The sequence below is a fragment of the Sorex fumeus genome, unplaced genomic scaffold (assembly GCF_029834395.1).
Source record: "Sorex fumeus unplaced genomic scaffold, SorFum_2.1 ptg000131l, whole genome shotgun sequence".
NCBI classification, from domain to species: domain Eukaryota; kingdom Metazoa; phylum Chordata; class Mammalia; order Eulipotyphla; family Soricidae; genus Sorex; species Sorex fumeus.
Genome location: NW_026606188.1, coordinates 24580905 through 24596410, shown reverse-complemented (window position 1 = coordinate 24596410; position 15506 = coordinate 24580905). Strand labels below are relative to the sequence as shown.

General features: G+C 43.5%; 1 protein-coding gene across 1 annotated transcript; it reads left to right on the top strand.

Moving 5' to 3' along the window:
* Positions 1-311: 311 nt before the first annotated feature.
* Positions 312-13061, top strand: DDX20 (DEAD-box helicase 20). The gene is made up of 11 exons (XM_056138999.1): positions 312-591; positions 986-1080; positions 3834-4002; positions 4726-4840; positions 4966-5108; positions 5257-5395; positions 5494-5552; positions 7758-7840; positions 8386-8491; positions 9286-9387; positions 11592-13061. The coding sequence occupies exons 1-11, from the start codon at positions 312-314 to the stop codon at positions 12749-12751; spliced, it is 2451 nt and encodes an 816-aa protein (XP_055994974.1). The 3' UTR covers positions 12752-13061.
* Positions 13062-15506: the final 2445 nt, after the last annotated feature.

Genomic DNA, 15506 nt, shown 5'->3' with positions numbered 1-15506 from the left:
CGAAGTTCTCCAACTCGGAAGAGGTAAGGCAGCGCCCCAGAGAGCAGGGAGTGCGGAGGTGGCATCGGCAAGACAGCGCCAAGGCAGCACCCTGACGGCGGAGCCGCTGCGGAGTCGGAGTGTGAGCGCGAAGCGCCCCCTGCAGGCCGCGGCGTAGGCATACCGGTCACCTCCGCTTCCCCAGGTGCTCCCTCGAGGAGGGAGTGTCCGTGTCTGCGCAGCAAGACCGTCAATAAAGTTTTTCTTGTTCTCCCTTCTCGGCTTCTTCACGTCTCTCCTCGAGTCTCGCGAGAGCGGAAGTCGCGGCTACCATGGCGGCCGCACTTGAAACGGCAGCGGCCGCCGATCCCGCGGAGCCCGTTACTGAGGCGGCGGGGACCGAAGCCGCCCCGGGAGCGGCGCGGAGCCTGCGGACGGCTCACGACCTCGGCGGTCCGCGGACCCGCACGGGCGACGTGCTGCTGGCGGAGCCGGCCGACTTCGGGTCGCTGCTGCTGTCGCGGCCGGTGCTGGACGGGCTGCGGGAGGCGGGCTTCGAGAGGCCCTCCCCGGTGCAGCTCAAGGCCATCCCGCTGGGCCGCTGCGGGCTCGGTGAGGGCGGCGGGGGGCCCGGAGGCAGGGGGCGAGGGGCGGGGCCCCGGGGCCGGCGGGAGGGGCCGGGAGGCCCGGGGAGCCGGCCGGTGGGAGGACGGGGAGGGTCCAGGGAGGACCAGGAGGGTTGGAGAGGGCGGGAGGGGGGGGGGGGGAACGGGAGGATTCTGGGAGGACCCTGGCGCTCTGCACTCCCTAGCCTCAGTTAGTTTCCTCCTTTGCCAAACCGAGGTTCGGGCTCCAAGTTCAGTGGCAGGGCCAGCCCCGACACTGGTGAGGAGTTTTGGACGGTGCACACGGGAGAGGGTCGGGACCCCGATGTGTGTCTTTCCGGTGTATCCCCCTCGTTACTGGCTAAGAATACTGTGCCTCTCGCCTCCCCACCCCTCCCCAGATTTAATCGTTCAAGCCAAGTCCGGGACCGGGAAAACCTGTGTATTCTCCACCATTGCTTTGGACACCCTAATTCTGGAAAACTTAAGTACTCAGGTGAGTTGGAACTCGCTAGCCCCCGGAGGCTCGGGCGCCACGTGGCCCGGATTTCCGTGGGTCATGCAGTGAACCCAGTAGTTCCAGGGACAGAGAGCTTGAGGACTCAGAACATGCTTCCGAGCAGAGGACAGGGTGGTTGAGTTGTTGGTGACCAGAGGATACGGGATTACTGTTAGAAGAATGGCATTTCAATAGAACACCTCCCCGGTGCCAGTTTTGTCACTGCTCAGATCTGGAAGCAGATGTGGAATCGGTGTTCTGCAGCTCGATGTCTGAAGTATGGTGAGATTGAGCACTCGGCTGCGGTCATTATAATGTGGAGCTCTGGCTGTTCTTGGTAGCTGGAGGGGGTTTTAGTGCATCGTGTCATAAGTCAAGGATCTTAGCCAAATTAACACCAAAATCAACCAGATATATGGGCTTGGGGTTCATTCCTTCAGTAAATGGATGTTAGGAGCCTACTCTTGGCTCATTGGTTTCGAGTTTATTACTGTCTTCGAGGCTCCAGGCCTTGAGTTCAAACCTGGGCCATCTGCATGTGCAAAGGCCCCCCTGACACTGCTGGGAGCCCAGGGACGGGAAGGAAACATGCAGGTTGGGGGAAACCCAAGTAATTACTGAGGCCTATTATATATAAACATCCAAGCACTGCAAGCACTGGAGATGAAAAGGTGAATCAATCCAATCCTCACAGGCTGTGATTTTGTAATTAAGAGGCTGTCAGTAATGGGCATAAAAATGATTGGCAGGAGCGATAGCACAACGGGTAGGGCATTTGCCTTTGCACGCAGCCTACCCGGGTTCGATTCCTCCGTCCATCTCGGAGAACCCAGTAAGCTACCGAGAGTATCCTGCCCGCATGGCAGAGACTGGCAAGCTCCCCATGACGTATTCGATATGCCAAGAACAGTAACAAGTCTCACAATGGAGATATTACTGGTGCCCACTTGAACAACGGGAGGATAGTACTACAGTAGTGATTTTTAACCCAGATGCCCCTGTTATTGTAAAGTCTTTTTAAGTCTTGGATAATGCGAACTTAGGAAATCCTTTGCCAAGGACCTGGGCTATTCCACGTGTGAGTTGAGGTACATTAGGGATTTTGACTTAAGACAATTTGGCAGCAAGTCAAAAACACACCTTGACTAACTTGCACTGCACTGCACTGCCCTCCCGTTTTTCATCGATTTGCTTGAGCGGGCCTAATAACATCTCCATTGTGAGACTTTGTTGTTACTGTGTTTTGGCATATTGACTACGTCACATAGCTTGCCAGGCTCTGCTGTGCAGGCAAGATACTCTCAGTAGTTTGCCAGGCTCTCTGAGAGGGGCGAAAGAATCGAACTCAGGTCGGCCACGTGCAAGGCAAACGCCCTACCGCTGTGCTATTGCTCCTGAAAAAATTAAAAATGTAAGGTTTTGGGACTGGGAGATGATACAGCGGTTAGGGACCATGTGCCTGACCCATGTTGATCCTGGTGCCACAGGGCCTTTGACCCACCACCCAGATGGCCTAGTCATCTTTGGCAGAGCACCGTGTCCTCAGGCCTGAGCACTAAACTGCTGGCCTGGTTAAGTGCTTACCTTGCAGAGAGAGGTGCCCCCACTCTCCCACATCTAGTGTGGCCCTTCCTTGGGCCAGAGGCTCCTATTTTTTTTTTTAAAGTGTCATGGGGGTACGGTTAACTGTGGACTCTTCCAGCAATTTGTATGTTACCAGGAACATAGTAGGTTCTTTTGGGCGACCAGAGGGAATGTTTGGACCAAGCCCACAAGTGCAAGGGTGGCTATTCCTGGCTCTGTGCTTAGGAATGACTCCTGGCAGTGCTTGGGGGACTCTATGAAGCAGGGGATTTGAGTAGAGGCAGTGGGATGCAAGGCAACGCCTTAATCTCTAGTTCTGTTTCTTTAGCCCTCTTCGATGGTTCTTTCTTTTTAAAAAAATTTTCATAAAGTTGTTCACACCGATGGATTATGTTCAGTATTTTGACATCAGTCCCCACCACCATTACACCTTCCCACCACCATTATTTTGAATTTTCCCGCCACCACTCAAACCTGCCGAAAAGGCATATGCTAGATAATTTATTTTGTATTACTTGTTATGAATAGCATAAGATGTTGTGTGGTTGCAAGAGTGGCCATGCACTCCTGGAATTCTAAAATTTTAGATAATTTGGGTTTGGAGAAATCTCTGCAGCAAGCTGCTTGGTTCTGAGATTCTTTGTGTGTCTCTGGATCATGGCCATTAAGGAGCTCAAATAGAGCTGGAAGCAGTGGGTGTGACCTCCAGGGTCTCAGGGACTGGGACATGAGAAGGACTGGCCCATCCCCTATCCCTTGAGGCATGGAGTTTGCCATCACTGATCCCACCTACCTGGGCTTCTTACTGGGTTCTGGAGGTTGGCTGCTGCTGGGATTCCTAGGGGGCAGGTGGAGGGACACCGCCTGCTCCTGTCTGAGGCACCCTGCTGAGATCAGTGGCTTAAAGTCCGGAGGCATCTCTGCACTGAGCTGCTCGATTCTGAGATTTTTTTGTGTGTCTCTGGATCATAGCTGTTAAGAAGTTCCGATGGTTAATTATTGAAAACAAGAATGAATGGAATAATTTTTCTTGACGGTAAAGACTTGTTACTTAACATGATCATTTACACAAGAAATTGTTCACTGTGTAACCAAACCAGTTAGCCAATTGCATGTGTTTAGTCTTCTGGTTCATTAAAGATGCTTCATGTTTGTTTTTTTTTTAGATTTTGATCCTGGCTCCTACGAGAGAAATTGCTGTACAGATACATTCTGTTATCACAAGTATTGGAATCAAAATGGAGGGCTTAGAGTGTCATGTCTTTATTGGAGGGACTCCATTATCACAAGACAAAACCAAACTTAAAAAGTGCCATATTGCTGTTGGATCTCCTGGTAAGAATCAGTGTGGTGCCAGTTCTTGGTATTCCCTGTTGTCCCCTGAGCCTTGCCAGGAGTGACCCCTTAGCGCAGAGCCAGGAGTAATCCCTGAACACTGCCAGGTATCACCCAGAAACCAAAATAAATAAATAAATAGAGAGAGAGAGAAGGAAGGAAAAAAGTCATGTTTATTCATAATTTAGATCTCTAACTGAACACTTTTTATTATTTTGTATTGCTTCTGAGTTTTGATTCTGTAGCTTCAAACTTGTAAGCTGGCTGACTCTATAGCAACTGAGCACCTTCAGTGTGCTGAGAAGAATATGGGACATTTTGCTAACTGTGGTAATTATTTTGTGGATTAGACATGAAGAGCCTTATATGAAGAGATGGGACACGTTGGATTTTTAGCAGAATAACAAAGGGTTTTAGGAACAAGAATGGGATTGGTTTCAAAGAAGAAGAATGAGATGGCTTTGCTTCTGTTAGTCATTCAGTCATGGATCAACACTTTCTGGAACTCTTGACAAGAGTGCCTATTTTTCCATACTTATGAGCTGTGAAAATGATAATGGAATTCAGCTAGATCTGAACGCTAATTTTAGTGGTTTAGTGTATAAATGTATAATGAAGCTTGGATTAGGACTTGGGCAGTCGGTGGGTGAATAATAATCAATGAGATTTATCTGCACTTCTTTGGTTCATCACAAATTTTAATTTTCCCCCCCTGCAATTCAGGCAGAATTAAACAACTGATAGAACTTGACTACTTGAACCCACGCAGTATCCGTCTCTTTATTCTTGATGAAGCAGATAAGCTTTTAGAAGAAGGCAGTTTCCAGGAGCAAATAAAGTAAGAAAAGTTACCAACTTGCCTGGTAAAGTGGTGTGCAAAGTTGTGAATCTTTAGCTTTTCCAGGTGGATAATTTACTGTCTGAATGATTTCCATGATATATTTTTATTGTTTTTTTTTGCAGTTGGATTTACTCTTCTTTGCCTGCCAGTAAACAGATGTTGGCAGTATCAGCTACTTACCCTGAAATTTTGGCAAATGCATTGACAAAATACATGCGAGAGCCCACTTTTGTGAGACTAAATTCCAGTGATCCGAGTCTCATAGGTGTGTGCTGATGATCAGATACTGAACACGTATGGCTTCTTTGTGCTCCTTTGAAGTGTTGCTTTGCTCAGTTGGTTATAGCTTTGTGTTTGCTATTAGAGTATAGCAAATATATATATGTTTTAAGCAACTCTTTTGACTTTTGTAGGTTTAAAGCAATATTACAAAGTTGTCAGTTCCTACCCTTTGGCACATAAGATTTTTGAGGAAAAGAGTCAGCATTTACTAGAACTGTTCAGCAGAATTCCATTCAATCAAGCTTTAGTCTTTTCCAATTTGCACAGCAGGTAAGGGCCCTTACGAGGCCATGTGGGAAATATGTGCATTACTGACTGTGTGGGGCAACAGGGCAACAGTTGTAAAATGATAACCCTCTGCTCCACAGAGCACAGCATTTGGCTGATGTCCTTTCTTCCAAAGGTTTTCCTGCCGAGTGCATCTCAGGTAAGGCCATCTCTCACTTTAGTCTTCATTTAGAATGCTGATTTGTTAGAAGGAAATGAAACAACACTTCATTAGTTACCTTGTTATTGTGACGTTTCACAAACCAGTGCTGCAGAGCGAGGGAAATTTGAGGTTTATTTTTCATTGGGACTTGATCCAGAAGTAACGACATGTAATTAAAATTTTCAAAGTTGGAGTTATATCCACAGAGAATTTAATTTTATAAAGTTAAGTTTGACTTCTGAGGAAAGCGTATTACTTCATTTCATAGTCATTATTAAAATGCTGAGCGTAGCTAACTGGGCAAATATGATTCATTTTTGATGCAAAGCTAAAGTATTACTGCTAGCCTACTCGGAATGAAAGAGTTAATTGAATTTCTGATAAGTGAAGATCCTTTTTTTTTGAGTTTTGATTAATAGGTAAATCCCACCAGCTTAAACATTTTTACTCATGGTTTGTCCTATATTGAGGGTTAACTGGTTTTTGACAAATCAGCATTTTGGTTACAGATTTCACACCTATTTTCCAAAAGCTGACTGAAGCAATTTTCCCCCCTAAGAGTTATGTCTTGTGTAACTTTGAATGCAGTGTTCAGTGTTATTTCTGAAGCTATAACAGAGTCTATTTAAGATAGATTTTAAGAATAATTTTTTAAATTTTTTTATTGAATCACCATGAGATATAGTTACAAAACGTTCATAATTTTGCCATACTATGATCAAACACCCATCCCTCCACCAATGTACATTTTCCACCACCAATGTCCCTAGTATCCCTACTGTCACCCCCACCCAACCCACCTCCTGACTCTGGCAAAAAATTTTCTTCTTACTCCCTACTTTTGAGCATTATTGTTTGCAATACGGATACTGAGAGGCCATCATGTTTGGTTCCTTTATCTACTTTCAGCACACATGTCCCATCCCGAGTGATCCCGCCAACCATCATTGACTTAGTGGTCCCTTCTCTATCCTAGATGCCTTCTCCCTCATGGGGCAGGCTTTTAACCGTGGAGCAATCTTCCTGGCCCTTGTTGCTAATGTCCTTAGGTGTTAGTCTCATGTTATTCTATATTCCACAAATGGGTGCAGTCATTCTATGTCTCTCCCTCTCTTTCTGATTCATTTCACTTAGCAAGATACTCTCCATGTCCACTTACAAGCATGACTTAATCTTTCCTAACAGCTGCATAGCATTCCATTCTGTAGGTGTACATAGTTTCTTTAACCATTCGTGTGTTCTCAGGCTCTCCGGTTGTTTCCAGATTTTGGCTATTGTGAACAATGCTGCAAAGAACATACAGTGCAGGTGCCGGTTCTACTTTGCTTTTTTGCACCTCCAGGGTATATTCCCAGAAACCTCAATTTCTAGGTTTTTTGAGGAATACCCACATTGCTTTTCAGAAAGGCTGGACCAGTCAGCAATCCCACCAACAATGACAGTCCCTTTCTTCCTGCATCCACGCCAGCGCAGGTTGTTCTTGTTCTTGCTCTTTTTGATGTATACCAGTACTATGGTGTGAGATGGTATCTCATTGTTGTATTGATTTGCATCTCCCTGATGATGAGTGACGTGGGGCATTTTTTCATGTGCCTTTTGGCTGTTTGTATTTCTTTTCTTGAGGAAGTTTCTGTTAATTTCTTCTCCCCATTTTTTGATGGGGTTTATAAAATAGATTTTTGAGGGTTAAGGAAAATGACTCAAAGGCCTGGAGCCCTGAGAGTTGATTCCTGGCTCTACATGGTTCCCCGGGCACTCTTGGAGTAGTCCCTGAGCACTGTTGGGTCTGGCCTGAAAACACAAGTGGGTTTTGAGTGCTGGGCTGATTGCTCAGAAGACTGGGGCACATGCTTGGTGTGTGGAGGCTCCGGAGTTTTGATTCCTAGAACTGCATGGCTCCTGCCTGAGCATTTCTGGGAGCACTTTTCCCACCAAATGATTTTTGAATTTAAAATTTATTGCCTAACCCTATTTTAAGAGATTCTGAGTTTTGTTCTTAACCTGGATTGGCATGTAATAAAAGAATTAATAAATAAAATAAAAGAACTTTAGTTGTCTTGGTGATTCAATAAAAAATTTTTGAAAAAGAATTAGCTTCAGTTGGTATTTGAAATGTTATGACTGACAACTATGGTTTTTGGCTTTTTAATCGGTGAAGTATATCACTGCTTTTCATATGACTTTCTTTCTGGGTCTTTTTAGGCAGCATGAATCAGAATCAACGTCTTGATGCGATGGCCAAACTAAAGCAGTTTCATTGCAGAGTCCTTATTTCCACAGATTTGGTAAATTTTCTGTCGATTTTGGGTGTCTAGTCCATCTTGACATATGTTCTGTTATCAGATGTACAGATTTCATCTAATATTTTGGAATTGTCTAAGAATACCAGAACATGATCATCTTTCATGGGGAATGTGCCTTCTTAAAAATGCCTTTTATAGTTTTATCTTACTTCCTAAAGTTATTGGGAATAGATTTTCTATTCCTTGGCTTCTAAACAACCTTCTTGCTCCTAAGTATCTTTCTGTTCTTTTTTCTTTTTTTTTTTTTTTTTGCTTTTTGGGTCACACCCGGTAATTCACAGGGGTTACTCCTGGCTCTGCACTCAGGAATTACCCCTGGCAGTGCTCAGGGGACCATATGGGATACTGGGATACTGGGAATCGAACCCGGGTCGGCTGCGTACAAGGCAAACGCCTTACCCACTATGCTATTGCTCCAGCCCCAGTATCTTTCTGTTCTTAATTTGGCTTTGATTATACTACAGTTTGGATTGGTAGCCATGCCACAATTAATGCAAGCCAACAGTTGCTCTTTTCTTCAATTTAAGACTTCGCGTGGGATTGATGCTGAAAAGGTCAATCTGGTGGTAAACCTGGATGTACCAGTGGACTGGGAGACATACATGCATCGGATCGGCAGAGCTGGCCGTTTTGGTAAAGTGGCATTTCCCCTTCTCTTCCCTTCTTGCTTTGGATGACCAGGGTTACACATTTGTTCAGGTGCTGCCCTGCTCTCACAGGACTTGCTGTGGGTTGTGCTTCTGTCTGCAGTACCTGTCCATCTGTTCTTACAGGAACTCTGGGACCACACACACTTCTGGGACACCAGGGCTCCCAGGTAGTTAGTTGAGCTTCTAGGACCCACTGGCTACCTGTGTGCGGCCCTGGGATTCTAATTCATGCACTTCCCAGCCACTGAGCAATCCAGAGTCTGGTGTTGTCGTTGCCTGACACCCCCTCCCCCTGACATTTCTGGGATAGAACTTGTAGGTTTTTAGATTTTTTTTTCCCTTTTATGGTGCTAATCATTGAATCCCAAGCCCCCCCCCCCCCCCCCCCGCCAAACACACACACTCTACCTCTGTACTTCTGAGCCATATCCCCAGCACTGGATTCTTTGGGTGGGGGTGTAGGCTGGGGCAGCAGGGGTGAGAGGGGTCAGTGTCTGGATTTTTGGGCCCAGACCCAGGATGCTCAGAGATTACTCCTGGCTCTGCACTCAGGAATTAATCCTGGCAGGGCTCGGGACTATATTGGGTACCACGGATCGAACCCTAGTTGTCTTGCATGCAAAACAAGCACCCTGCCCCTTACTTGCTGTACTATCTCTCCAACTCCAAATCCAGCCCTGGATCCTTAAAGGGGAGGAATTGGTAATATGACAGATGGACTCGCAGTATTACTTATGTGAAGATGACTTACTATTAATCATTTCCTTTGTGCTTTAGGTACTTTGGGGCTGACAGTGACCTACTGTTGTCGAGGAGAGGAAGAAAATATGATGATGAAAATTGCCCAGAAGTGTAATATCAATCTTCTCCCTTTACCAGGTATATTTGATGTACTTCTTCTTCTGTCAGAGTAATACTGCTAATGATGATAGATCAGGAAATGATGACATCTAACACAGAGTACTTCACATGTGTCCAGTACTGTTCCAAGGACTTAATGCATTTAATTCTCACTATAATTCTCTGAAGCATGCTGTCATTAACTACTTTTTATACATGAGGACATTGAGGCATTAAGTAATTTGCCTAAAGTCTTAATAAGTTGCCTAAAGTTTTAATAAGTTGCAAGAGAATATTGCAAGCTTGGCACATGAAAAATATTTTGCTGAGTGCCAGAGCGATAATATAGTAGGTAGGGTGTCTCCCTTGCACGCGGCTGACCTGGGTTTGGTCCCTGATCTTATATGATCCTCGAGCACTGTCAGGAGTACCCCTGAGCAACACAGGGTGTGGCCTCTCCCCAGAAAATATTTTGCTGCTGTGTATTCATTGTTTAGCTTGTGGCCTTGTTTTATTCTTTTGTTGTTGTTTTGGGATACACCTGTCAATGCTCAGGGGTTATTCCTTGCTTAGTGCTTAGGAGACCACATGGGATGCCAGGGACTAAATCCAGGTCAATTGTGTGCCAAGCAAGTGCCTTACCTGCTATACGATCTCCCTGAGGCCCTCCTGATTTTATTCTTTTTGTTTTTACTTTTACGTCTCTTTTTTTGTGCATAGAAGGGAAAATAAGTCTCTTACGTTGCTAATCTCCTTTGTCACCATGGAGAAGGAAGAGTATCTTCAGTTTGAACATTAATTTGAAAAATTGGAAGGACTGGATTTAGTGAAGTCAAACTCCTGGGCTTTTTTTGGGCTACACCCGGAGATGCTTACGTTACTCCTGGCTCTTCACTCAGGAGTCACTCCTGGTGGTGCTCTGGGGACCAAACTGGGATGGCCATGTGCCAGGCCAGTGTTGGCATATCTACTGTACTGTCACTCCCACCCCTCAAACTATTGTTTTAAAGTGCAATCTAGAGGAATGCTTGTTCAAAATTTAATGATCTCTTGAAAACAAAAAATCCCCCAAGTGCTCTTGTGTGGAAATAGGGTTTATTTGTAGCTTTGCAGATGTTAAGGTGTTCATGGCAATATACGTGTGTGTGTGTGTGTGTGTGTGTGTGTGTGTGTGTGTAAAATGTATATGTACATGAGCTTATGTAAATCACACAAATATTGGCCATGTAGAATATGAGATACAGTGTCACTGAGGAAATGAGTATTTTACCATCTTATATTTAATTCTGTAAGTGATATTTTTGCAGAGCTCTTTTAAGCACAAATCTTAGGTTAAGACTTTACAGTAGCATCTAATACAAAATTTTTATTTTATTTGTATGGATACTGGAAAAGACATTACATTTTAGGTAAGGTTAGCAGGACTAGAACTTGTGTAACTTACTCATTAAGTTACCTGGGGCAGAACTTGGAGGGAAATTGGATTGGCATTGGCAGGCAAGGGCCATCCCCTTAGTAGGAATCAGAGTTTTAGTCACAGTGTTGGTTGATTAAAAATCAAGAGCTCTAATGGAAGAATCCAGATTCAAGGATTAGTTGTCTGTACAGATAAATGAACATTTGTGACATCTGTAGAGAACTCTATCTTTTCTGCCTGTGATGAAAATTGATTACTTTTTGTGTGAATCTAAGTGACTGCAAATTCTCATCCCTGAATAGAAAGAGAGCAGGATTATTGACGTATTTTATTTATAACTTATCTCTTTGGTGCCAAGTTCCTTTTGATAAAGTCACCAGCTGTTTCCCCTCTCACAGTTTTCTCTCCACCTTTGTTTCCCTGTCGGAGTATAGTGGCAAATTTTTGTGATTATGAAGTTATATTATTTCCCCATTGGTAAATTTGGGGGAGCAGTACATTTTCTAATACTGTGAGTAAAGGGGTGGAATTAAGAGAGAAGAGGGAATTATTGCAGACTTCAGTGTTACTTAGATTTAAGCTCTTTCCAAGTATGTTTGGCAGTGGTGGTGGTTATTACTTGTTAGTATGAGATCTAAAATATTTTGCCACGGATTTCTTTATTATTGGTCTTTTAAAGAACTAATATTTTTTAAGTTGCAGTATATCAGTAGTATATTTTGCTTCTTATTTTATCATCCAAAACTTTATGAAAACCGTTCAGGAAATGCTGGTTTAGAGTAGCTTGAGAATTTTAATACTTTCATTTTCTTTTTTTTTAATGTAGATCCCATTCCTCCTGGTCTGATGGAAGAATGTTTGGATTGTGATGTGGAGGTTAAAGCTGCCATCCATACTCATGATTTAACAAGTGTGCCTATCCAGCCCCTAAAAAAGCAAATTCAAAAGATAGAAAAAAATGATCAGACTCAGAAAACTCAGGGTAATCACATGTCTTCATCTAGAAATAGTTCTACAGCTGGACTATCAATCAAATCAAAAAATAATGTCAAAAAAAAGCTTCCTGCAAAAAGTAACTCTGAGTGTGGCTTCCCGGAAAAGGCAGTACCACCAAAAGAACTTGGCTGTGCCGTTCAACTGGAAGAGCAAACGAAGACTCTTGTTCAGACCCCTACTGAGAACACGGCTGGTCAGCAGCAGCTCAGAGAGGCTTCCTCCGTGTCACTCCCCAAGATTCCTTGCCTGTCTTCCTTTAAAATCCATATGCCACGTGCTTTAACGTTTGCAGAGTTGGTAGAGGATTATGAACACTATATTAAAGAGGGGTTTGAGAAACCTGTGGAAATCATTAGACACTACACAGGTCCCGGGGATCAAGCTGTGAATCCTCAGAATGGCTTTGTGAGAGAGAGGATTACTGAGGAGAGGGTGCAGATACTGGCAAGTAGTAGCCAGTCTGGAGACTCTGAGAGTGACAGTGATTCTTCCAGCTCCCGGACTTCTAACCAGAGCAAAGGAAATAAATTGTACTTGGAAGGCTCTTCTGAAGTTCAGCCGAAAGAGATTGAGTCCATTCCTGTGGATGGCCGTATCTCTCTGGAACAACATATGGGTGGAAGTGATACCCCTAATCTAGTAGAATATCAGGAGTCACCTGAAATCCAAGTGAAGACTAGGCATAAAGAGGGAGTTAACCCGAGAGGGAAGCAGAGCCGGAGAAACCTTCCTAGGCGGTCTTCCCATCGACTGCAGACAGAATCCCAGGAGGATGGCTGGTACGATGGCCACAGGGACACATATCTGGACTCTACTGACGCTTATCAGGATTATGAGGAGTACTGGAGAGCTTACTACAGAGCATGGCAGGAATACTATGCTGCTGCTTCTCAGTCATACTATTGGAATGCTCAGAGGCATCCAAGTTGGATGGCAGCCTATCACATGAATACAGTTTATCTACAAGAAATGATGCGTGGCAACCAGTGATGACAGAATATACCTCAGGCCACCGGGAGATTTCATCTAGAGCCTTCCTCTGTTGACCCACAGCAGAGTGGCATAGAGTCGCGTTTCTGAGCTTAACACATTGAAACTTTCTGGGACACATCTATTTTTCTGTTTTGATTTAGGTCAAGTATGTTCTTTTTTTAAAAAAATTTCATGGACCAGATTCTTGAAAGAATTTTGGAACATACAGGTTAAAGGATACAGGGTGCCATTCCAAAAGGAAACATTGAAAAAAGACACAAACTACTGCTTACTTAAAAAATAAAATAATTGAAATTTGAAAATCAAAGTTATTTTGTGCTCTGGAGTTCTTTACAGAAGGCTTGGCATGTATTTTCATAGGGATGTGTTTGTATACACATCTCTAGCATTCTAGAACAGAAAATCCTTGCGGATTAGGCAGAAATAAACCTTTCCTAAGGTATTTGACTTAATATTTTCTTCCAGTAAAAGTACAAACTTCTAATGACCTGACCTATTTATTACTCAGTTTTGAATGTCTTGTTATTGAGAATGTTAAAGCTCTCTTGGTTTTCCTCATACTAAATATATTGCTAAGGCTCATCAGTGGCTTTCTTACTTTCCTAGTAGGGAGAACAGCTTTTTATCTTTGTGGCCCTTTAGCTCTTTTATGAATGATTAAAGCTATAGACTTATTCCAGAAAATTTTTCATTCCATAGACAAATGAAACCCATGTTAACTGTCCCATTCTTCTGGTAAGCTAAGGGCAGGATCTAGATTTTTGAAGTATTCTGTAGATGCTAGAATTCTGTTCACAATTTCCCAGTGTGACCTAATCTTGTATCTTCTAGCAAATTCCATCCCACGTCCTCCAGTTTTTATCTCTAGACTGTTGGGAACAGTCATTTGAGTGGTGCATGTGTACATTAGGACTTGAAAAAAATATCATTGGAAGTGACATACTTCTTTGGTAGTAATGATTGCTTTTCAGCCCTTTCTATGACTTGAATTTGTAGTGAGAATAAATCCTGTGTATAGTGCATGTGTTTACTTTTTGAATGGAAAACTGTTTTCTGTTATGTACTTGTCTAGGCAGTACAGTTTTTCTTTGGGGCTATGACTACTCACTACTGTCAGCGTTCAATTGCCTTTTATTGTTGGACAGGCAAACGGTAGCCATTTTAAACTTCTAACTTGGATTCTGGACATTGGAGTTGGCATTGTAGACTTGACTTAATGTATCAGATACATATATTGCCAAGTTAGAATGAATTAACAATACAGCAAATTCATAATTAGGTCTAGCATGCCATTAAGGAGTAGACTTTAAATTATGCATTACATTGTCATTATCATATAGTTTGTCTAACTTTCCCCCTACACTACAGACAAATTCACAGTTTGTCATGGATAGGGATTATAATTAGGATATTGCTACAGTCCACATTTTAATTAGGATATTACCTATTAGTCTTGAAGTTAGTTGGATGTTTTTAAGGTTTTAGTAGTAGAAGGATGTTTAGTTACTAATTTCATCTTTTTGGTAGTCAGGAATATTTGACTTTTTTGGGGGGGTGGTGTGCCATGGTTTACAAACTTATTAGTAAAGTTTCATACATGAACTGTTCCAGCACCACACCTCACCCGGGCATGTAGCTGTTCCTTGCTGCCTTCTGAAACTGTCTCAGTGTCCCTAGCTTCCTGCTAAAGACAGTTCTCAGCCTAAGTCACCTTGGGCCATGTTACTCCTCTAAATCTGTTCCTTTTGTTTTGGAGCCACACCCACAGATGCTCAGGACTTCAGTTCTTCGGTTCTTTGCTCAGGGAAGAACCTGTCAGGTTTGGGGGACTATATGGGGTACTGGGATCGAACCCAGATCAGCCACATATAAGGCAAGAGCCTGCCAGTGAGTGAGGGTCTGTTCCCCACATCCCTACCAGCACTGGTTAGTGACACGTATGCCATTCTCACTGGTGGGATGTCTGTGATACCTTTGATTTGCATTTCATTGATGTTAAGTGATGCTGAGCATTTCTTCATATACCTTTTGGCCATCTTTACGTAAACACCTTTTTAAATAGAAAGTAAGAAGGTATATATATAACATACTTGCTTCATTTTGTATAAGCATCTGCTGTTTCCTTCCCAAATGAGGTCATTAAGAATGGTTTTGGAAGAAATATGCCTTCTGGCTGCGTGGAAGACAGTTTGAAAATCAGTCTAGGTGCATCATCCCATCATCCGAGGGACCACCGGTAGGTTTTAGGGTAATCGGCTCAAGGATGTCTGGGTGTAAGAAAGAGACAGTGCCACTAAACTTTTTCAGCCTACCAGTCAATTACTCTCTATTTTCTTAGCACTAAAACTCAGTATGAGGCTGTTCTCTTGGCAGTGACTGTTTTATACTTCTCACCACACTTACATCCCACTTAGCTAGTCTCTACCAGCAAAGACCTGTTTCTGTGTATTGTTACTCTGCACACACAGTTTCTGGTTTCCAGGTGCTTTTTTTGGGCCAGATTATTAAAACTATGATTGTAGTGACACCTAGTGGGCAATAGGGAGATGAACGTCTGTGATTGAGATGAATTTCGCAGCCAACTTGAAAGGCCTTTGGCATCGTGTATCTGCCCTAATGTTATCCTTTGCTGTATTTTTCATGGACTGGGATTTGTGGTTGTGGGTAAAGGAAAAGATTTTAAATCACTGTCACATAATGGTGAAATGTGAACGTGCCTGTTGCTTTCTTCCCCTAAGAATTGTTCAGGGTG